Consider the following 24,602-nt stretch of genomic DNA (forward strand, 5'->3'; position numbering starts at 1 on the left):
GCGCGCTCTGGCGTCACTTCCGGCGCTCCGCCGGCAGCGTCTCCGCACGGTGGGCTGGGCACGTCGTGCCGGGGTAGTTTGGTGGGTAGGTTGAGGCAACGATCCAGCGGTGGCTAGTGCAGCGGGCCTGGGGAATATTGGCTTTGGTGAGGCGGGAACAGGGCACAGGAGTGGGGCTTCGGGGTGCTGATGCGACTGATGGTAACGTGGTCGCGGTCGCCTTCCGCTGGCAGCTCGCGCTTTGTGGGCGCGGCGTGGGCTCTGTTCACCTGTGCATGGCCGCCGCCCTCCCCCAGTTAGGGTCCCCTTGCTGTGCCCGGCGAATTCTCTCTCATCTGTCCTTCGCCTCCTTTTGCCAAGTTTGGTTTTTCCACCAGCACCCACCCCTTTATGACCCTGTGCTAGTCCTGCCATCCCTCCTGTCCCGCACCCTTCTCCCTGGCCGGCCCTCTCTGCCAGCTCCCGGGAGGAGGCTGGCAGTCGGTTCCCGCCCTCCTCCTGCAAGTTCTAACCTTGATGCACACCCTTGTTCTGATCTGCGTGCTTGAGGATTGTCTCACCTCACCTTTCTCCCTGCCGGAATCCAGGAACTCTGTTTTGCTTACTCCGTTGGGCTGCCCAGGATGTTACTTCTGCCTTCCTCTTTCTTCTCCAGGCCATGGATGGCTCCTTCGTCCAGCACAGTGTGAGGGTTCTGCAGGAGCTCAACAAGCAGCGGGAGAAGGGCCAGTACTGCGACGCCACCCTGGACGTGGGGGGCTTGGTGTTCAAGGCACACTGGAGTGTCCTTGCCTGCTGCAGCCATTTCTTCCAGAGCCTCTATGGGGATGGGTCAGGGGGCAGTGTTGTCCTTCCTGCCGGTTTCGCGGAGATCTTTGGCCTCCTTCTGGATTTCTTCTACACTGGACACCTTGCCCTCACCTCAGGCAACCGGGATCAAGTGCTCCTGGCAGCCAGGGAGTTGCGAGTGCCAGAGGCCGTGGAGCTGTGCCAGAGCTTCCAGCCCAAAGCCTCAGTGGGACAGGCATCGAGTGGCCAGAGTGGGCCGGGGAACCCTGCCTCTCAGGATGCAGACAGCCACCTTGAGGAGTCGATGAACTTGGAGGAAGAGGAAGGTTCAAGGACTCTGGGCCTGGTTCCCAGGGATCAGGAGCCCAGGGACAGTCACAGCCCTGAGAGGCTCCAGCTCAGTTCCCCTGCTAAGGCTGAGAGCCCCTCCTTCCTCCATGGGAAACTCAAGCAGGCTGTAAAGCCTTGTCCCGCAGAAGACAAGGAACCTGATGACTGCGAAATGCCTACGAGGCCCTTGGAGGCTGAAGGTGCCCAGCTGCAGGGCGGGAGTAATGAGGTACTGTGCCTCGGGGGTGCTGGAGCTGGGGTGTAGGACTAAGGGAGGAGGAGCGGACACTTCTCCTGGGTGATTGGAACCCCAGAGTAAATCTTCCTTGTGAGAAGCAGACTTTCTTTAAATGTAGCAAGCTGCTGGCCTCAGGTAATCTGCAGTCACAGCCATCTGTGGTTGCCAGCGTCATCGGGGATTGGGTGGGCAGGGTTTTCCCTAGGGGCATAAAGTCTGGCCAGGCTTCCTGTTCCTCGTAAATGTAGGCACTTACTCCTCCAGTCCAAGATTCAGCTGTTATCTCTCTGGGACCCAGGGCTGACCAGCTCCTGAAGTTGGGGCTTGGGTGCAATTAGAGCTGGGTCCTCATAATCCCTGCTGATTAGTTTAGTGATCCCCCCTCCTTCCTGCTGCCTCTTCTGCTGTAGTGGGAAGTGGTGGTTCAAGTTGAGGACGACGGGGATGGCGATTACGTCTCGGAGCCCGAGAGTGTGCTTATCAGGAGGAAGTCGCACGTAACCAGAAAGCCCTGTGCTGCCGAGCCAGCCTTGGGTTCAGGTTCCCTAGCGGTTGAGCCCCCTGAGAACAGAAGAGGGACAGCAGTGCCTGTTGAGTGCCCCACGTGTCATAAAAAGTTCCTCAGCAAGTACTACCTAAAAGTCCACAACAGGTAAGCACTCTTGTTTCTCTCTCTTTCCCCATCTGCCATTCCTTGTGGGGGAAGTGTGCTTCTGAGCTCTGCAGGGCTGGGCCCGTGTCTTGGGTCTGTGTAGTGCCAGGTGCTGGCATGCTTGTGTAAGGGTGCAAGCACCTCGCTGGGAGTCTGTGGTTCAGAAGTAGGTGTGTGGACACCTTGCCAACAGTTCCCAGCTGCCATGGACTTTGACTCCAGGCTGGCTTCTGCCAGAGGCATGAGAGGAACCTTCGGGCCTCTGAGCTGGAGGCCTGACCTTAGGTGTTTCCAGAGGCTGCCGGTGAGGTCTTCGGGCTAAAATGCTGCACTTCTTTTTTTTTTTTTTTTTTTTTTTGTCTTTTGTCTTTTTGAGATGGGGTCTCACTCTGCAGTTCAGACTGGCCTTGAGTTCACTTTGTAACCTAGGCTGATCTCGAATTTACAGAGTGCTGGGATTACAGACATGTGCTACCATGCCCTGAAAGCTCTGGGATATTAATGGATTTTCACAGCCTGTGTGTCAGGGTCAGGGATGTAGCTCTGTGGCATAAGCACCTACCTGGCAAGTACAAGGTCCTGAGTTCAATTCCTGGTATTGAAAGAAAGAAAGAAAGAAAGAAAGAAAGAAAGAAAGAAAGAAAGCTTTTTAAAGCTGCAGCATCCAGTAAGGTAACCAGTAGCCTGTGCAGCTATTTTAAGATTTTTTTTTTTTTTTTTTTTTTGTCTTTTTCGTTTTTATCAGTACCAGGGATCGAACTCACGACTGCCTGCTTGCAAGGCAGGCACTTATGCCGCTGAGCTAAATCCCCAGCCCCTCTGTGCAGCTATTTTAATTTAAAATCAACTGAAGTTAAGCCAGGCTGGTGGTGTGTGCCTATAATCTCAGTGTTCAGGGTTATGCACAAGTTCAAGTCCAACCTGGGCAGCTCAGGGACTTGCTGAAACCCTTCTCAAAAAAGTAAGAGACCGGGGCTGGGGATTTAGCTCAGCCACATAAACTCCTGCTTGCCAACGCGCAGTTGTGAATTCGATCCCTAGTAATGATTAAAAAAAAAAAAAAAGGTAAGAGACCACTAGGGGAATGTTGGTCAGTGTGAAGACACTGTATTCATCCTTTCCAAATAGCAGTGTAAATAAATTAATAGTTAAATTACCAAAATTGACTAAATTTAGGACAGCACAGGGCATTTCCCTGGACGGTTACGTGCCCAGTCCCGCTGTTACCAGCCCAGGAGTTTGTTACCCAGCCAGGCTATGCTATGTACCTGTTCACAGTGCGACACTCTGGGAAGCTGCGAATGATTGCCTGGAGTTGGACATAGGCAGGAGACTCGGGTTGCCATACCCCTGCTGGGCCTTGTGGTGGCTGACATCTGTGAGGTCCTAGGCTGCCCCAGTGTGTGGGAATCCTGGTGCTTCCCAGTTCTTCCCAGATGCTCCAGGCACTTGGCGGGCTGGGCAGTCTCCATCGGTCCCTGCCTTGGGTATGGTGGCAGGTGGCCCTGAGAACTAGGAGGGAGTGTTGGCATCACAGGGGACAGTGCCAGCTGATGTGTGACAGAGGATGAGAGAAGAGCTCGGCCTCTGCCAGGTTGCCAGGGCTTTCCCAGCATGGCCCAGAGGCTCTGAGGTCAGGGTTCATTCAGTTCCTTCCTCTAGCACATGGCCCAGTGGTTGAGAGACTCTTGGGGCCCTCAGCAGACAAAGAGGACCCCATGGCAGGGTGACAGAGGTGAAGACATAAGCCAGCAAGTCAGTTGGCGGCCTGGTAGGGCAGTGGGTCAGAGTGTCAGGTGGTCCCTCTGAATAACCATGCCTGGGAGCTTTCCTGGGGCTGAGGCTTGAACAAGGGCTTGAAGGGAGAGGACCGTGCACGTGGGGAAGGGTTCCCAGCAGAGATCCCCATCTGTGGTAGCCACTTGGCGCCCTGGGTGAGGAGAGTGGGAGACCCTGAGCTCTGCAGCCATGGCCTCTCCTCCTGGCAGGAAGCACACTGGGGAGAAACCCTTCGAGTGTCCCAAGTGTGGGAAGTGTTACTTCCGGAAGGAGAACCTCCTGGAGCACGAAGCCCGGAACTGCATGAACCGCTCGGAGCAGGTACTCGGGAGCTGGCTCAGGTACCTGTGGATGTGGACGGGGCACAAGTCACCTGGGAAGGGCCCTAGGGGACATCAGTGATAGGGACTGTGACAGAGCGGCAGGGTCCTTGGATGTCATGGAGTCTGGGGCTTGGTACTGGAAGACCCAGGTCCTGAGGGACAAGCCTGGAAGGACATGATGGGAGGCCTTTTGGGGGTGCTTGGCCCAGCCCGGCCTCTGACGCTGGAGTAGGGTGTTGAGGGCTGCTGGGGGGAGTCGTCAGGCACCTTGTGGCTCTGCTGCTGTTCCTTGTGTCGTTTTCCTGGAGGTCTGTTGGTGACAGCTGGGCCAGGGAATGGGGGGGGCCCAGGGCCTGAACGGGGCCTGGCATGTGGTCATGTGCAGCGGTCAGGACAGGCAGGTTACATGTCACCCTCTCCTACCCTAGCACCCCCCACCCCAGGCAGACTTCCCAGCAGCGAGCGCAAGCCCGGCAGAGGCTGCCGCAGCAGGCAGACGCCCCCGCTGATGCCGGCCCTGCCTGCCCCTCGCACTGCCAGGTCTTCACATGCTCCGTGTGCCAGGAGACCTTCCGCCGGAGGATGGAGCTGCGGGTGCACATGGTGTCGCACACGGGGGAGATGCCCTACAAGGTCAGGCTCAAGGCTTCGCAGGGCTTCGCAGGGCTGTGGGGGAGAGGGAGCCCAGGCACCTGTCCCTTGCTGGCCGTCATGCCTCTCTCCCTGCCCGCCATCTATGGACTCCGAATCTGTGCACAGGGTCACTGGCCAGCACCTCACTTCCAGGCTGTATTCCGGGCTGGTCCCCTTCCATGGAGGGCAGGCTCTGCATCCCTGTGGCCGACCACACAGGGTCCTCCTGGGTCTTGGGCTGTGTGGTGACTTGGGCTCTGTTTGTAGTGCTCCTCCTGCTCCCAGCAGTTCATGCAGAAGAAAGACCTGCAGAGCCACATGATCAAGCTGCACGGAGCCCCCAAGCCCCACGCAGTAAGTGCTGGCTAGGGCTGGGGCCAGTGGGACTGAGATGGCCCGGGTGGACAGAGGCCCTGTGGTTTCTGCCTGTGGTGGGCAGTGGGGGCCCGTGGGGCTCCCAGGCAGACCTGCCCTGTCCTCATCTGGCCCTAGTCCCTCTGCCTATCCCGCCCGCCTGCAGTGCCCCACCTGCGCCAAGTGCTTCCTCTCTCGGACTGAGCTGCAGCTGCATGAGGCCTTCAAGCACCGCGGGGAGAAGCTGTTTGTGTGCGAGGAGTGTGGGCACCGGGCCTCGAGCCGCAACGGGCTGCAGATGCACATCAAGGCCAAGCACAGGTGTGGCGGGTTCGCACCACACGGCAGCTGGGTCCTGGGGCGGGCAGCGGCCGCGCTCCAGATGGTACGCTTTCATGAGAGCCCAGGAAGCGCACTCTGCCTCCTGAGGAGGGGCGCATACTCTCGCCTGCCCTACTGCCCCGCTCCAGCATGGCAGCGCCGCCTCCTGCCCGGAAGGGCACAGGCCCCATTGCCCCATGCACCCCCAGCCATGTCAGAGTGCAAGGGGCCACTTCCTTCCATGATGGTGCTGCCGCATGTCCCCTCCCCACAGGAACGAGCGTCCGTACGTGTGTGAGTTCTGCAGTCACGCCTTTACCCAAAAGGCGAACCTCAATATGCACCTGCGCACGCACACAGGGGAGAAGCCCTTCCAGTGCCATCTCTGCGGCAAGACCTTCCGCACCCAAGGTGAGGCCCCCGGACCCCGCAGCCCAGGCCCAGGCTGGGGCCAGCACTGAGCCCCGCCCTGTCCCCTGCAGCCAGCCTGGACAAGCACAACCGCACCCACACGGGCGAGCGGCCCTTCAGCTGCGAGTTCTGCGAGCAGCGCTTCACGGAGAAGGGGCCCCTCCTGAGGCATGTGGCCAGCCGCCACCAGGAGGGCCGTCCCCACTTCTGCCAGATCTGTGGCAAGACCTTCAAAGGTACCTGGCTGGGGGTGTGCTCAGGGAGGCAGGAGCCCCAGCCAGCATGGCATTTCTGTCTCCTTTGGGCGGCCGGGGACCCTGCCACTCTCCTGCCATCCCTCCTGCAGCCGTGGAGCAGCTACGCGTACATGTCAGGCGGCACAAGGGGGTGAGGAAGTTCGAGTGCACGGAGTGCGGTTACAAGTTCACACGGCAGGTAGGCAGGGCCCCGGGTCCCCCTGCCCCTGGGCTGCCCGCGCCCTGACCCGCACTCCCCCCAGGCCCACCTGCGGAGGCACATGGAGATCCACGACCGCGTGGAGAACTACAACCCGCGGCAGCGCAAGCTCCGCAACCTGGTCATCGAGGACGAGAAGATGGTGGTGGTGGCGCTGCAGCCACCTGCGGAGCTGGAGGTGGGCTCAGCCGAGGTCATCGTGGAGTCCCTGGCCCAGGGCGGCCTGGCCGCCCAGCTCCCTAGCCAGAGACTGTGTGCTGAGGAGGGCTTCGCCGGCCCGGGTGTCCTGGAGCCCTCGCTCATCATCACGGCTGCGGTGCCCGAGGACTGTGACACATAGCCCGCTCTGTCCTCTGGGCGCAGTCCCAATAAACCTGCAGTTTTGGACCTGCTTGTCCCCGCCTGTCTGCACTCTGTTCCCCAGTTTCCCCTGAGCCACAGGCCAGACCTCAGTGGGGCGTCTCTTGCCCCCACTTGGACCTCCAGTGGGGCCCCAACCTGCCTTCCTGTGGCCCTCAGGGCTTAGCCCCCTCCTTGGGAGACATCAGCAGAGCAGGACATGGCTGGACAGCCTTTGAGTCTAGGGTCTTCTCTTCTGTTTGTTCAGGAGCCCGAGCTAGGCTCGCTGGCCGCAGGACTTGGCAGGGCTTCGTTTTAGTGGAGGTGATGGGGACAGAACTTGGTCCTAGGCCTCTGGAGTCAGGGTGGAGTAGACGGGGACTGATGGATGGCCTTGGTGGCCAGGTCGAGGCTCCCCTACCCTCTTCTGTGAGAAAAGCCTGGGGCCAATCTGAGCCATAGCTGAGCGTACTTGGGAGCCTGGCTGCCAGGTGTGAGACTCAGAACGCTCCCTGGTTGGCGCCTGCCCTCCTAGCCTTTCCCAGGGGAACCTCACGTCCGCATGGCCAGGAGGCCTGGGGTGCAGGTAAGGCCAGGCCTCAGATGCAGGGGGACCCGGTGTCTCTAGGTTCTGTGGCCGTGTGCTGCAAGGCCCAGGGCACTAGGGCAGCCGGCTGTGGTCAGGGTCTCTTAAGCTCCTTTACAGCTGAGACTCTGGGCAAGTCCGGCTCCGTCTCTATCTCTCAGGAGAGTAGTAACAGGCTTCAGTCCCTCTGGACAGGAAACCATGCTGCAGGGTGTATGGCCTGCACATTGGCACGCACTTGTCATTCCTGGGAGCACTCCTGGAGGAGGATGCAGGAGGACTGCATGTTTGAGCCCAAGCCCAGGCAACTGAAGTGCCTTAGACCCATGTTAAAAAGTGGAGAAAAGATAAAAAGGCTGGGGATCTAAGTTGGTGTGACATCCCTGGGTTCAGTCCCTGGAGGATCTCATGGTGCTTTGGTGCTCCCCACGGGCCGGGGCCAAGGTCCTGGATGGCAGCGCTGGGCTGCCTCTGAGCGTGGTGAGCGAGTTGCAGCAGCAAATGTCCCACAAGCTGCAAGAGCACTAAAGGACCGAGTCCCTCCACCCCTGTGGCATCACCTCTGCCACATCTTGCTGGGTGAGGCAGTCACTGGTCAGGTGAAGAGGAGGGGACACAAACTGTCCCTCCTTGGCAGACTGCAGCAGTGGCAAGGGAGACCCTGTGCCCAGTGGCCCTGGGGCCAGGCTTCACCGAGTCCCCTCAACAGGATCCTGGGGTCCCACACGCCCAGGCTGATGCCCCTGGACATGGAGGCCAGAAGGAAGTTGGTTTTACACCCAGCCCGTCCACTTGTTTTCTCCTCTGCAGAACTGGCGATCGAGCCCATGCACCGGCACCGAGCTCCATTCCCCAGCGCTGGCTTAGTCAGGGTCTGGTTAGATCCTGAGGTGGCCAGGTTGGGCTCCAGCCAACCGTCTCTGCCTCAGCCTCCCGGGGTACAGGCCTTTCATTCCTTGGCTTTGGGAGCCCCCAGGGAGAGCACGAGTGCAGCAATGAGCTCAGCTGTGGCTTTTCTGTCCCACGTGGGTCACCAGGTGCCCCACTGACAGCGTCAGCCTAACATACACGAGGTGCTGGGCTGTGGCTTTATTCCCAGCTACAAGCTGGGCGCGGCAGTGCACCCCACACTCCCAGCTCTTGGGAGGCAAAGGGGTTCACGGGCAGTGGGGAAGACATGGCGAGACCTGTCTCAGCGTTGGGTTTGGCAGCCCAGGTCACCAGCCTCTCCTGGGGCTCACAGCCCTGTAGATGGGTGGCAGTTCATGCTGTCTGGGGTTCGAGCTCTGGGCCTTCACACTGAGCTGCTTCGTCTATCTCTGGCTCTTTTGGGCCTAAAATCCTCGAGATGGACTCAAACTTGTGACCTCCCCTCACCTCAGGCTGCCAAGAGTGCTGGGGGGGGGGTGGCTGGCCTGCCTGCCCCAGCCCGGGGCCTGTCCCCCTGCATCCGGGAACCCTGTTCCCTGCTCCAAACTGTCCCGAGGGCTCAGCTCTCCTCCCAGGCCCTTTCATTGACCTGCTTTATCTCCTGCCATGCCCCTCCACTGACGAGCAGGAAGATACAGGCAAAGATACCAAACGTATAGGAAATGTTTTTATTTCAAAAAGTATCGAAGGCATCCTAAAACCTGGAGACAAAACTCTGGAGACTTATGCCTACAGAACAGACAAAAATAAATACGCGTACGTGCCCACCCTCTGGGTGTGACTGCATGGACACTAGAGTCTCTGAAGTCATAAATACAGAAGACCTTACAGCTCAGCATTAAATACCGGTCACCGGACTTCCACAACTTAACGTCTTGTAGACTAAGTCCTGTGCCCAATGTCACGTGGGGGAAGGCCCCCATCCTTGGGTGGCCCAAGATCTGTTTCCCAGCCAGTGTGGAGACATCTATGGTGGTGGGGACCCCAGCACCCAGAGCCTGTGGCCGAGGAGGGGAGCCTGACTCCGGGCCCCCAGGTGGGACTGCAGGCTGGAGACCCTAAGGTGGAGGCAGCCCATGGTGCCTGCTCTTCCCATGTGTGGCCTTTCAAACCCAAAGCCTTGTCTTGGTGGTGGGGTCCTGGACAGCTCTGTGGCACAGACTGAAAGACACAGGCCCAGGCCCAGTCTGTGTGGCCACTAGGGACAGCAAGATGGCTGCCAGGCACAGTGAAGAGCAGGAACCTAGGGCCCTTCCTTTGGGAGCCTCCCAGTCCATTCCTGAGCCAACCGAGTACAAGTGTCCCCAACCAGATGGGACAGGGCTCACTTTCTAACACAACGCAGTGACACACACAGTGCATGGCACCAAACAGAGAAGGCAGGCACAGGAGGGCCTGCCTGGCTACCTGGGAGAAATTAAGACAGCAGCCCGTGACCTGGCGGCGACAGGGTTTGGGTACTGCTGGTTAGGTGACAGCGTCTGCGTGACGACTCACTTGGAGTCAGGTCACAGGAAAAAGGCCTTCCTGTCACCTGATGCAACCCTAACACCCTTCCCTGGAGAGGAGAGGGGGAGAGTCATGTGGTGGCCACTTTAGGCACCCTTCAGGGATCAAACTCCCTTCCCAGAGGTCGCCGAGGTCCCCGAGCTTTCTCTCCCTGGGCATTCCTGCTGCCACCTGCTCCTGCAGACAGCACTGGCAACAGCACTTCGTGGGACTAAAACTCAGCCAAGGTGACCTCAGCTCTGACTCCCTCTGCTCCCCCTTCTGATAAGAAGCAAGCTGCAAATCCACTGCGGCCGCCTTCTTCTCCGAGGAGGGTTCTTCTTACAGCCTGGGAGGGGGCTGGCTGGGTGTCAGACAGTGAGAGCCATGACCTTGCCCTGGGCGTCTGTCCTCTCCTCCCTGGGCCTGGGCTGAGGCCCAGGGTCGTCTCCTTGCACTGTGAGGTCTCACTGGCCAGTGTCAGGGTGCAGACCCAGCATCAGTCACAAGGCACTTGGGGGCCCCTCTGGACCCCTGCAGGCTCACACTCCTCAGTCACATCCTGCTTTGATGTGTGACCTCAGCAGGGGCAAGGAGCTAAGTCGGCCAGGCGGACTGCCTGCACAGGGGACACCTGGCACCCTACAGTATCCGTGGTCTGCTCGGTCCCCAACGCTCCAGGGCCAGCTGAAGGCAGGAGGGTCCACGCCATTCTTTGGCCCCCAAAGGGTGGTCTCATGGCCTCTGCCCCAACATAGGAGCAGGGGCTGTGGGAGGTGGCAGCAGGCGGGGTGTGAGCTGCATGAGTGAGCTGGGGGACCTCAGGGGCCAGAGACGGGGAGCAGTGCGGCAGTCACAGCTGGCCTGGCCCCAGCAGCTGTGACTCAGGCTCGAAGTGCACAGGAAACTCTCAGGCAGGGATGGAGCCCGGGCTGGCTGGGCTCTGCCCTGACACAGGTGCCCTCCCCGGGCCGGGCCGGGGCTAGTGCAGCCCATCGGGGTTCCGTGCTGGCGGTTGCCGGCCTGCATCATCGTCACCACTGCGACTGTCCAGCTCGAAGCCACGGCCACCCAGAGGAGTCTGTGGCATGAACTGGCGGAAGATGCTGACGCTGCTGTGCCAGAAGGTGGGCTCTGGGAGCCGCCCTACCACACTCCACGCTCGCGTCTCTGGGTCGTAGGCCTCCACTACATCTGAGAGCTCAAATGTGTTGTCGTAGCCACCTGACACATACAGCTTCCCGCCCAGGACGGCCAAGCTGCCGCCCACGTGCACCTGTGGAAGAGGGTTTGGGAGTGAGGGTTACAGCGGGGCAAATGGACACCATCCCACACCGAAGGTGCCAGCAACCAGGGGAGGCGAGGAACACACTGTCTCCAACGTAGTGCCAGTTGCCAACCTCGGGGGACGTCTTGGGAAGCACTGTGGCTGGGATGGGCTGGTGCCCTAACCTGGGGCTCCCAGTGCCCCAAACAGGGCCTGGTCTGCCAGGCAAACTCTGCCCTTGGTGGCCAGGGCACTTGTCCATGCTGCCACTAAGAATCTCCACATGGCTACCTGCATATATACAACCAAGCTCTCCATCTCACAGATGGGAAACTGAGGCTCGGAGGGCTGCCAGAGGCCAAGTGCCACTGACCTTCCCACTAAGTGAAAAAGACTCCAACCAGGCACTTGATAAATGGACTCCCAGGGTCAGTGAGGACTCCACCCAGAGCTCTCCCAGAGACAACTGCTTCGGGGAGCCCCACACAAGCCCCAGGCATACCCTGCCCCAAGGCCTTTGTCCTTGAGGTCAAAGGAAGCCCCTGTAAGACGGTGTGGCTAAGCTGGGCACAGTGGTGCAGTTATAATCCTAGGACTCAGGAGGGTGAGGCAGGAAGATTGCTGTGAGCGAGAAAGCAGCCTAGACTAGATGGGAGACCCTGTCTCACAGAAACACCTGGGTCTCGGCAAGCTGCAAGGTAAACCGAGGCAAACACCAACCTTCTGTTGTTTTTGTGTGTGTGTGCGCCAGGAATCGAACCCACAACCTTGCACGTTTGCCAAGCAGGCATTTACGGTGCTGAGCTGAACACCTGGCTCAACCTTCTGTTAAGGCAACACTTGGAGAGGAAGCAACAAGCACCCCCACCATGATGGTCCCCCAACACTGCCCGGGGCAGAACCCACAGCCTCACCTGATTCATAGATGGGATCTTGTCCCACTCATTCTTCATGGGGTTGTACACATCCACCTCTGCGGAGTCATCCCTGTGCAGGGACAAGGCTGGCAGTCAGGGCTGGGGGAGCCCCAGGGGTGCAGGGTACAGGGCAGGGCGGGATGGGGTCTCAGAGGCCTCAGGGACCCAGTTTCCTGAAGCCGTGTGGCTGTTCCCTTGTAGGTGGACGCTGTGTCCTGAACCCAGTCTTGACCCCAAACCCAAAGATCACCCTGCCAGTGAACACCCCTCCCAGCACAATGAGGGTGCCCCCACCCCATTTGGTGACAGGATCTCGCTGTTTGCTGCCCTCAAACTCGCAGTGATTCTCCTGCCTCAGCCTCCCCAGTGTGGGGACTGCAGTCGTGTGCCACTATGCTGGGCCTGTTCCCTGTTCTTGCTGCGGCTTCCTTTAGATCACAAAGGCAACCTGATTGGCCCCTCCCCAGCTCCCAAGCCACCTTTTCTTTTTTGGGAACCAGGGATCAAACTCACAACCCTGTGCCTGCCATGTGGGCACTTGTGGCGCTGAGCTAAATCCTCAGCCCTGAGCCACCTCCTCTGAAGGCTGTGCAGCCGGCCAGGCCTCCTGCCTTTCCCAGACGTTGGGCTACTCCTTGCCATCAGCTGCAGTAGTGGTCACTGTGAACCCTCAACCCCATCCTGGTCACTGCTGCGTCTTTAGCACAATGCCAGGTACTTAGCTTAGCACAGGGGCACACGCTAGAGGTCGGAGGATGGCAGTCTAGCCTGGGCAACTCAGCGACTTAGGGAGCCCATGTTATGATCTGACTGGATGCCCTCATGCAGTCATGCGGGCAGGCTTCTAGCACTTCATGGGCCTATGCTGGGATTATGGGTGTGAACGCTACACCCACCCTGGAGTGAGGAGCCTGCAATATAAGGGGCAGAAAGTCTTCTCTGTGGGTGCTTTTCCTGTCTCCCACTGCCATGAATAGTTGCCATTCTGCCATGGAGCCATACTAGGGACTGGAACTTCTAAGAACTGTGAGCTAAATACAGTTTTCCCTCTTTAATTTTGGGTGCCAGATATTTTATCCTAGCAATGAGAGAAAAGTAACCAAGACAGTGGCCCTACACAGCTTAGGCTGTTTTGTATGGGAGATTTTGGTCAGAGCTCAGGAGCCCAGAAGGCTGATGGAAAGCCTGCTGGTTAAGACCAGGCCTGGGAGGTTTCTGCTGGACGCCACATGATGTGTGTTACGGTTTGGCAGAAAGTTTGCATTTTGCTCACGTCCAGAGATTAAGGTGGTGGACTAATCAGAAGAAATTTCAAGGAAGTCAAATGATGCAGCAGTGGCATGGCTATTTTGGGTGCTTTTAGCCAGATTTATGCTGGAAATCAACAACAAAGCGTCCATCAGGATGATTTAAAATGTGAGTCTGGCCAGAAGGGAAACTCCAGGGAGGCTGTGAGTGCAAAGACAGAGCTGAGATCTTGATTGCGGAGAAGGAACCGGAGAAGCACGGGGCACTGGTTTTAGGTGCATGCAGAATGCAAGAGTTCTGAGATTAAAAACACTTCCCACCCCGATTTCAGAAGGCCTGGGAGCCCAGGCAATGTGCCCCTGACAGGGCAGGGAGCGAAGGCCTGAATGTGAAGCCAAGTACAGTGGAGACCCCGGAACACGGATCATCTGAGGAGACCTGCACGGAGGGAGCGAAGCAGGCCTGAGAGAGGGGCTGTGGGCGCTACCGCCACAAGTGCCAGAGGGTGGAACCACCCGAGTGCTTCGCAGCTCACATCTTGGCGCGGGTTGCCTCAGATGCTGCAGGTAGTACACAGAACTCCTCGTCTGCCCTCTGGATCTCGGACGTGCTTTGGACCCGCGCCTTTGTATGTTTGTACCTCTTACAATAGTAATGTTTAGCTGTGCCACAGAATGTTGGAAATGTTTCACTGTTTCTTTGCATTTTGACAGGAGGTTGCAGCTAGAGCTTATATCTTGGAGAAAACTCAGGACGTGGACTTTTTAGCAATGCTGAAACTGTCAGGATTTTGGCAGTTCTTAGAGATGGACCATAATGCCTTTTGCATAAATGGATGTGCCTGAGTCTCTGTGGGACCAGGGGCAGAATGTGATTGATTCATGGTATGGTGCTGGTTATGGGCGTGAGTGCTACACCCACCCTAGTGTGGTTGTCATTTACATACGATGTAAGGGACAGAAAGAGTCTTCTGCCTTGGACCATGAATATGGCCTGAAACCTTCAAGACATGTGAGCTAAATAAACCTTTTCTTTAATTTTTGGTATTGGGTATTTTGTCCCAGTGAGAGAAAAGTAACCAAGATAACCTGTTTGCAAATTGAGGGGGCACAGGGGCATGTGCCTATAATTCCAGCACCTGGGAGGCTGAGGCAGGGAGACTGCTCTAAGTTCCAAGTCAGCCGACCTGAACTACTTAGTGAGTGCCTGTCTCAAAAAATCAAAAATATATACATAATAAAATATGAAGCCAACAGAGCCAGAAGAAAAGCAGCAGCAGCCTTAATGACAACAGTACTGAAAGCCAGGGCAAAGACAGAAGGGCAAACAGCACATACTTTGGGCTTTGGGGACCAGATGGTGTTTGCAGCAAGCACTCAAGACTATCCCTGTCACAGGAAATCAGCAGATGGCTCCTAATCAAAGGGTCAAGTGTCCCAATAAAACTTCAAGGACAGCAGGACAAGGTAGCAGCACACACTGGAGTCCAGCTACACAAGAGGCTGTGGCAGGAAGACTGATGGCTAAGAGTCCATGACGGGTAACTTAGGGAGACCGTGTCACAAAATAAAAGGTATGAATGGGGTAGGCACACAGCTCAGTGCAAATGTGAGTCCCTGGGTTCAATCTCCAGTACTGAGGGGAAAAAAAATCCATGTAACTTGTTTAGAAAATGCTTTTGTTGAGACAAAGTTTGGCCGTGTACCCCAGCTAAGCTTTGAACTCATGGAGATTCTCCTGCCTCAGCCTCTGGAGTGCTGGGATTATAAGTATATGGCACCTCCCTTGATTTATAGCTTCCTGTAAGTTAGTTCTAGAGTGTTCCTCACTGAGTCTCTCCCCTCCTCACATATTATAAAACATAAAACCATCAGCTTGTAGCTCAGGTGACACAGTCATTTGTATCTCTGCCTCCTTCCTAGCAGAGTGCCAGATGTACAGTGGGAAGGGCCAGGGTGACCACCTTCCCTCTTGGGGACCCCAGCCAGGGAAGGGGACCAGGGCAGCAGCCCCAGGGCACGGCTGGCTCCCTGGCAGTAGGACAGGAAGCCCATGGCTCAGGACAACCTGAGGGAACAGGGTGGCAGAGAGAGCCACACCCCAGCACTCAGGTCCCCTGCCCCCTAGGTCCTGTCTTCCTGCAGGGCCCTCCCCCACCTGCCCTCTGGGCACCCTGCTTCCTCTCCGATGGCACAGGGGTGGGTCTCACCTCACCTCAGGACTGGAAGGCTCTGGCAGCTGAGCAGTTGTATGTATTTATAGTTGTCTCCAGCCCTCCCCCTCCTCCAAGACACCTCCAGGGGTGGGGGAGGGGCGCAGGGCTGGGGCCAGGCGTGGTTTTGATTATGTGTTTTGTAACAGGACCCGGAAGGCTGTAGCACTAGGCTCCCTCAGAGCAGGCCCTGGGCTCCCGGTGCACGGTGATGCCAGGCCTTCAGCTGCTCTGCCTGGCAAGCGACTTCCCCCAGGAGTTTGAGGGTGGCTGGATGAGGGCCAGTATGGCTCAGAGGTGAGAAGTCACGGGTCCTGGAGTAAAGGACATACGCACTTGGGGGCTTCCAGCTTAAAGTTCTAGGCCCTAAGGGGACGGAAGGGACTGTTATTCACACCCCTTCTCTCCTCCTGCTCCAAACAGGCTGCTGGCCACTGAGGGAATGATGTCATACACACACATGCGTGGACCCCGACATGTGCAGAATGCAGGGTGCCCAGCCCCTCTGGACGAACTCTGACCAGGCAAGAGAGCCCAGCCTCCCAGCTTAGTGTGGCTTCAGTTTCCTCATCTGTAAACTGGGGAGAATGATGACACCATGCCGGGCATGGTGCCGCACTCCTGTCATCCCTGTCATCCTAGCCCTCAAGAGGCTGAGGCAGGAGGATTGCTGTGAGTCTGAAGCTAGACTGGGCTACAAGGCGAGACCCCGTCTCAAACCACAAACTGAAAATCCCATAATCCCACACACAGTGTTAGGTAGGCCTGGAGAACTCACCTGACAAAATACATGAGTCCATTTAGCGTCACTGTCTTGGGCGCAAAGGACCAGGGCGGGAGCTGGCCACAGTCCACCAGTGACCACAGGTCGGTGTCCGGGTCGTAGCACTGCATCACCATGGTCTCCTTGCCAGGCAGGGAGCCGATGGCGTAGAGGCGCCCGCGGCAGGCCGTGGTGGAGCAGTTGTCCATGGGGTAGGTCATGGGCCGCAGCGCCTCCCAGGAGTCGGCCGTGTGGTCATAGCGCTCTGTGCTGTCCGCGGCCACCACGTAGAGCAGCCCGTCCAGCACCGAGGAGCTGTGGTACTCACGCGCCTTCAGCATGGGCGCCACCTCTGTCCACTCATTCACGCTCGAGTTATACCTCCACACGCAGTCGTAGAGCCGGGAACCATCTGAGCCACCTGCCAGGGAGGGGCGAGGGGAGGTGTCAGCATGAGTCGAGTTACCTGCCAGTGCCATGCTGAGCCTCCCCCAGGGCCATTCCCCTCCCCAAGCCCAGGACGCTGCCACTCCCTGCAGAAGGCCATCCACAGGGGCGTCTGGGCTGGGCAGCCACAAAGGGACTTGTTCACGAACGGCTAAGGTTCCCCATTCTCTGGGACCAAGGGTGTGCAATACAGGAGGAGGCGGCAGGGTGGGGACACAGTCACCCCATCAGGGCTCTAAGCAGGTTATAAGGGCATGTTTAACACTCATAAACTAAATAAGTAAAAAATAACTCATGAGCTAAAAAACCACCAAAGTCATAAGCTGTTCCAGCCTGTGGAACACTTTTCTATGTTTATGCCAATAAGAGGACTTCTAATTTTTAAAAAATTTCTTAAGACAAAGTCCTTTTTTTTACTTTTGAGACAGGGTCTCAACTGTGTAGTCTTTGACCTCACAGAAATCCTCCTGCCTCAGCCTCCAGGGAGCCAGGGTTACAGCTGTAAGACAGGGTCTTGCTAAACAACTGGGTTGCCCCGGGTAGGCTCTAGTTTTCCAGGCCCCTCTGTCAGCCTCCCAGAGTCCTGGGATTAGAGGTATGCACCACCATGCCTGGCTGTCATTCTAAATTAAACTGCTGGTGTATTAAGGACCCACCACAGCGAGAGGGGACTCCAGCAATTCCCTGGCTGCATCCCCTGGCCTCCCATGCTGGCGCCACAGGGCAGAGCAGAGACATCCTGTCTGCCTCACAGCCCCGAGCTGTTTGGAGGTGGAAGACAAAGGTCCCATAACACCCTGGACTCCAGGTCTCCCTTCCTTCCACCGGGAGCTGCTTCGAGGGCAGCTGAAGCCCGCTTCTCTGGGCCCCAGGAAATTCCCCACCGGCAGCTGATGGAATGTGTGAGCCACCTGCCTAACCCCAGAGGATTAGCTGCGCAGCTGTGACATTTGCAGAAGGGTGTACAGCAGCCAGGCAGGCCCGGCCAGTTTGGGAGGGAGTCCTCTGCCCCAGTGAGGTAACCTATACACAGTAGGCTGGCCAGGCTGAGGAGGGAATGGGTGGGGTGAGGAGAGGCTGGGGGGAGGAGGACAGGGTCCCCAAACACAGGGCCACTTCAGCGTGTCACAAAGGACAGATGGACACATTCCAGCAGAGGACTCAACACGGGCTGCCGGCCATGGAAGCCAACAAACGGAGGTGTCCCTGGGACGTGTGCCCCTTGTCCCCTCTAGAGCTGCCTGGAACGCAGTCCTACGTCTCCAGAGTGTCCAGGGCCCCAGGCCGGGTATGGCCATCACCTGATAACCCTGCCAGAGCCGCCCCAGCTGATAGTAGAGGGCCCTCCGCCGCTGTTCTTGCCTTATATAGCAGTCCAAAGCCCGCCCTGCTCTCCCGGCAGGAGGTGGCCTCCCTCCTGTCTGGACAGGACTCACTCTCCATAAAAAATGTGGGAGAAGCCTGGGACCCAGGCGGCCGGGGACCCGCCCACCATGACTAGGCAGTGTTTTGAGGCTCGGGCTGGGCAACTGGAAGAAAACCTCTCTGCACACGTGACCATGTTTACAGTCGTGGGCGAGCTCAGCCTCAGCGCCATGTGACAGTGCAGACTAGCTAGGTGGGGAGCCCCAAGGAGCCGCGTGGTGTGTGACAAAGCCAGCCTGAGTCAGGAGGGCCCCAGTGGCTCATCGGGAGGGGGAAAGGCTCAGGCCGGGGTGGAACGGGATGCCTGGGAGCCTCCTCACCAGGCGTCAGCCTCAGGCCTGTCCCCACATTCCGCAGGGAGGGAAAGAAAGCCCTCATTGTGCGCGTCAATGTGAACGTCCCTTCTCTTCCAAGGGAACAGGGGGAGGCCGGGAGTTGGCCGAGCCGGGGCACAGGGAGCCACAAGCAGCTGCTTGTCTGTTCACACAAGGGCCCCTTCTTCCAGGCTGGAGGCCCCCGAGGACCGTGGCTAGTCCTGGGTCGCCCTGCTTCCAGTTCTGCTTTCCTCTCCCTCCTCCTCTCCAGTTTCCTCTCCCTCCTCCTCTCCGGGGGGCTCCCTGGGAGAGACTCAGCCAGACGCACTCACCTGTCACATAGATGTCGTTGCCCAGCGCCACGATGCTGTACCCTCCGCCCAGGTGATCTGGGAACTCGGCCAGATAGCGCCACTGGCCCGTCTGCGGGTTGTAGCAGTCGACGGTGACCAGCTCGTCGCAGTCCTGGTCGCAGCCGCCCACCAGCACGAGGATCTCGGCGAGGCCGGTGGAGGGGCGGGGACGCATGCGGGGACAAGGCCCGCGGTCGTGGCGGTCGTAGCGCGCCGCTTGGAAGTCGCGAGCCTCGCGTAGCAGCCGCAGGCAGGGCGGACAGCGGGCCACCAGCGGCTCGGCCTCGACGTGCGCCAGCAGGTAGAAGCGGCGCACGAAGGGCAGGCGCACGGCCTCCAGCAGCTGCGGCCAGTGCGCGGCGCGGCGCGGCGGATCTGCGCGCACCCAGCGCAGCGCCAGCTGGTAGGCGGCCTCCTCTTTGGGTACGCACAGCCCGTCGTCGCGCAGGTAGCGCAGGAGGCGGCCGAGCGGCAGCCGCTCCAGCTGCTCTGCGCCCAGCTCGCCCACGTGGCGCAGGATGAAGCGCTGCGCCGCGCTCGCTAGCCCCGCGCAGCTGAAGGCCTCGGCGAAGTCCTGCATATCCAAGCAGTTGGCCAGGTCGAGCTGCTGCTGCAGGAAGGCGCCGCACGCCTCCTTCACGGCGGGGAACTGCAGCAGGTCGGCGGCGCGCAGCAGCGGCTCGGCGTTGTCGCCGCTCACGGCCACCCGGCCCGTGTAGCTGAAGTCCAGCAGCAGCTGCAGCATGTCGGGCGGCACCCCGTGCAGGCGCACCCGCTCCGCCCGGCTCTCGCGCAGCTGCCCGGCGAACATGGCACGGAAGTAGGGGCTGGCGGCGGCCAGCACGGCGCGGTGCGCGGGGAAGTCGCGCCCACCCGCCGCCTCCAGCGTCACGTCCAGGAACTTGCGCTCGGCGCGCAGCTGGCTCAGGCCGCGCAGCAGGCTCAGGGCGTGCGCGGGGTCCGAGAAGGGCAGCACCGCCAGGGGGGCCGGCCGCTCCATAGCGCCGTCGCCGTGAAGTAGAGGACACCGCGGCCGGGGCCTGCGGGGAAACGCGGCGCGCGCGGGCACGGCAGCCTTAAGTACCGCCGGGCGGGCGCCGCGGCCTCCGGGGGCGGAGCGTTTCCGGTCACGCCCACCCAGCAACACCGCCAGCCCCCTCCCGCCCCGCGCGCGCCCCACGCTGTCCCCGGCGCCCGGTGCGCGCGCTCGTCTCCCCATCGTGGCGGAGGCGGCCCCTGGACCTCAGGCTGAGTCACAGTCGCCCGTGCCAGCCCCTGGGACTTCTCCGCCTCTCGGGACTTCTGGCCGCCTGTCGCCGACGCCGAGCGGGGGAAGGCGGGTAACAAGTGCGGGCTCCGGGATCCGGGCCTTTGGGACCCACCCACTACCCGCCTGCGCGCGCGACTCGGAGGCCACCGCCTACGCGCGCGACCCCAGAGTCCCGGGGCGGCGCGGAGCCGCAGCTGTCTCTTTATGGGAGTTCCTCGGGTTTCAAGTTAACCCCTAGAGACACAGGTTTCAAAATACAGGATTTGTACGATTCAGGAGTAAAGCACCATGTCTCTAGGCTTTCGGTGACGGTTTTTTCTTGGCGCATTTGTGAGCGATCCGGGGCCGGGTTCCAGGAATGCGCCCCCCCCCCCCCGTGTCTCTGCCTCAATTTCAAACTCAGCAACACCCCGCCTGAACTTGAGGCAGCTCCTTTCCGAGCCAGTCCCCTTTCACCTCCGGAGGCTCCCAGCCCAGGCCAGCCGGTTACGGGGGCGCTCGGGAAAGCGGCCCTGGTGGCACAAGGACAGCTCAAGGTCAGAGCAACCCGGAGACAAAGTCACAATCCCTGGAAGGCTGGTGGGTGATGGTGGAGAAGGGAAACTCCCTTGAGTCCCTGTCGTTACAGTGTCCCTCTCAACCTAGCTGTAGGAAGAGGAAAAAAAGGTTTTCTTGGAAACCAAGTGTCTGGTTTAGGGTGGGCTTTGCACAGTTTCAGGGAGGACCCCGATTCATCTCCAGGCCTCTCGGTTCTCGTTCCTTGCCGGCGCCCCCATCCGCCCCACCCTACCCCACCCCATCCCACCCTACCCGTGGGCCTTTGTGAATGCAGGAGCCACGTGTGCGCGGGGCCACCCGGACCCCTGCAGTTCCGTGTCATTCCCAGGTTCCAGGTAGGTCGGGCCGCAGCCTCCCTAGAGGAGACATTTTGTTTTGATTCCTTCTCTGAAAAGAGAGCTGGGGATCTGGCGTCCCTTGGCCCAGTGAAGGCATCTGGTCCCCATTTCAGGGGCAGCTCGGGGAGCGGGGCCTAACCGGGAACATGTGCAGGTACGGCCTGTTGCCCATAGAAGGACGACTCCCACGGCGACTACCCGCACCACATTCCTGCCCAGCAGCCCGGCCAATAGCGAAGGCGCATGGGCTTGGTGACACTGTCCCTGCAGCCCGGAAGTGGGACTTTCGCAGGGAAGAGCCGCACGGCCCCTCAGATCACTCGGAGCTCCACCTTGCACAAGTCCAGGGAGTCCGTGACCAGTGTTTCTATAGCTGCGATTCCAGTATAGGGCTGTTTTTTGTTTTTTTTTCCCCCTTTCTTCCTGTTTTTGTTTTTTTCAGACAAAGCTCTCTTTTGCCCAGGCTGGTCTCCAATTCCTGCGCTCAAGTGATCCTGTTGCCTCAGTGACCAGAGTTTCATGGTTTTTGTTTTTGCATTCCTGACATCAGGGAGTTGTTTGGCAATTTTGGCATTTTGTCAACCTGATTATGCAGCCTTGAAAAATAACGATAATGCCGATAAGAATAAAGATGGACTTATTTACTGAAAAGGAAAGATCTTCATTTGTCTTAGGAGAATGCCTAGGAAAAAAGGTGGTGAAATTAACTTCTACTCAAGGTGTGTGGTCTTTTTTGTTTTTGTTTGTTTCTCGATAATGGGCATTGAACTCCGAGACTCTGTATATTCCCAGCCCTTTAAAAAAAATCTATTATTAACTATTGTTGTTGAGACAGGCTCTGTAGTTGAAGCTGGCTTTGAATTTGTGACAGTCCTCCTGCTTAACTCCCTGAGTGCTGGGATTAAGGAATGGCATCACCATGCCAGCTGGGACTCCTTTTTGAGACAGTTTCCACAAATTGCCAATCAGGACTAGAATTTGTGATCCTCCTGCCTCAGCCTCTCCTGCACTGGGATTCAGATCTGTGCCACTGCACCTGGCTAGTTAGTTAGCTTGTTTTTGCCTGAATTTTGGAATTTTGTTTCTCTGAACTAAACATTGCTACACAGCCATACTCCACCTACCTTGGGTGTGGGGGCCTGTTTTGTAATGTCAGCTACTCCCATGACTGAGGCAGGGCGATCACATGTTTGAGGCCAGCCTGGGCAATTTACTGATATGTCTCAAAAAAGTCAAAAGGAAAAAACAAATTCAAAAGGGGGATGAGGGCTGGGGATTTAGCTCTGCGGCATAAGCACCTGCCTTGCAAGCTGGTGGTCGTGAGTTCATCCCCAATACAGATAAAAAAAGAAGGAAAAAAAAGGAGGAAGGATGTGGGTCGATGTTAAAACACCCTTGGGCTGGATCTCCAGTACTGATAAACAAAACAGAAAGAAAGAAAACAAAAAGACAGGAAAGGTCAAAATGCAAATGAAAAAGGCCAGGGATTTAGCTCAGCAGTGGAGCCAGCAAGTGGGGATCCAGGGTGGGATGTTACTCGGTGGTACCGGGCTCCATCCTCAGCAGTGTGTTATTGATAACCCGGCCAGAGTCTGAAAGCAGGTATATAGGGCTGAGTCTGGAGAGGACTGTGGCCAGAACCGAAAGGCGCTGGATTAGACCAGCAGACTTCGGCTGGGCTTCTGAATGCCCGCTCACTCCAGGCAAGATCCCTGTTTCCTCTGTGTCCTCGTCAGCCCCATGAGTTCAACACGGGATGTAAGAAATCTTTCCAGGCTGACTGTATGAATTAGAGTCAACACCACAGAACCATACTAAGATGATTTAACATCCTGCAGCATCCAACACCTCTGTGTGGCAGAAACTGCTGTTTGGTGAGGAAGATGTTAAAACTGCCAAACACAAGCCGGGCATGGTGGCTCACACCTGTAATGCCAGCACTCAGAAGGCTGAGGCAGGAGGATCATTGCAAGTTCGAGACCAGCCTGGGCTACAAAGTGAGTTGAAGGCTTGCCTGAACTGCATAGAGACCCTGTTTCAAAAAAGACAAAAAAAGGGCTGGGGATTTAGCTCAGTGGCATAAGCACCTGTCTTGCAAGCAGGTGGTCGTGGATTTGATACCTGGTACCGATTAAAAAAAAAACTGCCAAACACGGGGGCTGGGGATTGAGCTCAGTGATGTAAGCAGTTGCCTGACAGTGTGAGGTATGAGTCCAATCCTTGGTATCAAAAAGCAAACAAACAAACAAACAAAACAAATCTACCAAATGATAGCATGATGGCACACACCAGAATTGGGGGAGGCTGAGGCAGGAAGATCGCTCTAGGGCTGTGGATATAGGTGTTTTATAGCACCTGCCTGGCAAGTGCTAGGTCAAGAGTTTGATTCACAATATCAAAAAAACCCGAAAAGGATTGTCTGGATATCTAGGTCAACCCGGGCTACATAAGGGAGTTCAAGGCTAGCCTGGGCTGCGCAGGTCTCAAAAAAACAAGCACCAAATCAAAATTTATTTATTTATTTATTTATTTATTTATTTTTTGGTCTTTTGCATTTTTATCGGTACCGGGGATCAAACTCACGACTGCCTGCTTGCAAGGCAGGTCCAAATCAAAATTTTAAAAAATCTGCCAAACAGTAGTTTGTGGGAAAATGTTTGTATTTATCGATCAAATTCGAGTCATGAAAATTCTAGAAATTCACTTCTCAAGTAAATTTTCCCTAACTAACTTGTATGATATGATCGAATAATGTGATTTAACAAATAGTACCAAACCAGGCAGGGTGGCACCTGCCTGCAATCCCCGAGATTTAGCAAGTAATTTAACAAGACTCTGTTACCAACAGCAGGAACAACAAAAAGTACCATACCTGGCATTTTGATTTTGGATTTGAATTCTGACTTTAGGCAGACGGGACAAGAAGTGACTGAGACTTTTTTCCCCCCAAACTGAGGTGGAATCTAAGGCCTTTTTATTTTTAAGTCCTTTTTCATTTTATTTTATTTTTTTATCGGTACCGGGGATCAAACTCAGGCTGCCTGCTTGCAAGGCAGGTGCTTATGCCCCTGGGCTAAATCCCCAGCCCCTCCTTTTTTATTTGTAAGACAGGGTCTTGTTAAGATGCTAGTTGCCCAATTTGGGCTTCAATTTGCAATCTTCCTGCCTCAGCCTCCCAGAGTGCTGGGATTACAGGTGTGCACCACCATGCTCAGCTCTTTCCTATATTTTTAAAATTTATATGTTCTTTGTTCCTCCATTTTACACAAGAAGTTTATTTATTTATTTTCTTTCTTTTTTCTTTTTTTGGTACTGGGGATCAAACTCATGACCTCGTCCTTGCCAGACAGGCACTGTGCCACTGAGCTAAATCCCAAGCCACAAGATACACGTTTAAACAACCAGATAGAACATGAAGGGAAAGCACCTAACTTCTCCTCCTTCCTTGAAGTCATTTATCCCTACAGCAGATGGGTATGAGCATTCCTCAGTGTAACAGGAACACTGAAAAAAGCGATTACACTGGAGTTGGCTTTCGCCACCTATGACAAACGGTAAAAGGCCACTGGGGCACATGTCTGTGTACCAGCTAGTAGTACTCCAGAGGCTAGGCCGGGGGTGCAGACTCTAGGCCAACCAGGGCAATTAATTATTTATTGTCTTTTTTCGAGACAGTGTTTTGCTATGTAGTTCAGGCTGACCTGAAGTTGAGATTCTCCTGCCTCAGCCTTCTGAGTGCTAGGATTATTAGTATGTTTGTGGTACATAGTGCTTACATATATTTTTTTGGTAGTGGCAATGGAGGTTGAACCCAGGACCTTTGCACAGAGTTACACCCCCAACTGTTTTTTAAAAACATTG

General features: G+C 57.0%; 2 protein-coding genes across 5 annotated transcripts; one reads left to right on the forward strand and one right to left on the reverse strand.

Annotated features, from left to right (window-relative positions):
- The first annotated feature begins 4 nt into the window (after positions 1-4).
- Zbtb48 (zinc finger and BTB domain containing 48) lies at positions 5-6,673 on the forward strand. Of its 4 annotated transcripts, none has more exons than XM_063235410.1 (11): positions 5-85; positions 656-1,348; positions 1,768-2,009; positions 3,998-4,129; positions 4,540-4,744; positions 5,012-5,098; positions 5,265-5,419; positions 5,694-5,830; positions 5,902-6,066; positions 6,177-6,265; positions 6,330-6,673. In XM_063235410.1, exons 2-11 carry the CDS (start codon positions 659-661, stop codon positions 6,624-6,626), a joined length of 2,199 nt encoding a protein of 732 aa, XP_063091480.1. In that variant the 5' UTR covers positions 5-85; positions 656-658; the 3' UTR covers positions 6,627-6,673. The 4 variants fall into 4 exon arrangements, with proteins under 4 accessions (XP_063091480.1, XP_063091479.1, XP_003471502.1 ...); XM_063235409.1 differs by having other exon boundaries at positions 14-146; XM_003471454.5 differs by having other exon boundaries at positions 15-146; positions 3,998-4,109; positions 4,652-4,744.
- A 2,122-nt stretch (positions 6,674-8,795) lies between these two features.
- Klhl21 (kelch like family member 21) lies at positions 8,796-20,624 on the reverse strand. Its single transcript, XM_003471453.5, has 4 exons — positions 18,555-20,624; positions 16,052-16,457; positions 11,811-11,883; positions 8,796-10,905 (listed from the first exon to the last, which is right to left on the reverse strand). Exons 1-4 carry the CDS (start codon positions 19,792-19,794, stop codon positions 10,612-10,614), a joined length of 2,013 nt encoding a protein of 670 aa, XP_003471501.3. The 5' UTR covers positions 19,795-20,624; the 3' UTR covers positions 8,796-10,611.
- Between the last annotated feature and the right edge of the window lie 3,978 nt (positions 20,625-24,602).

The sequence above is a fragment of the Cavia porcellus genome, unplaced genomic scaffold (assembly GCF_034190915.1).
Source record: "Cavia porcellus strain 051 isolate PalLab524CR breed Dunkin Hartley unplaced genomic scaffold, mCavPor4.1 scaffold_25, whole genome shotgun sequence".
NCBI classification, from domain to species: Eukaryota; Metazoa; Chordata; class Mammalia; order Rodentia; family Caviidae; genus Cavia; species Cavia porcellus.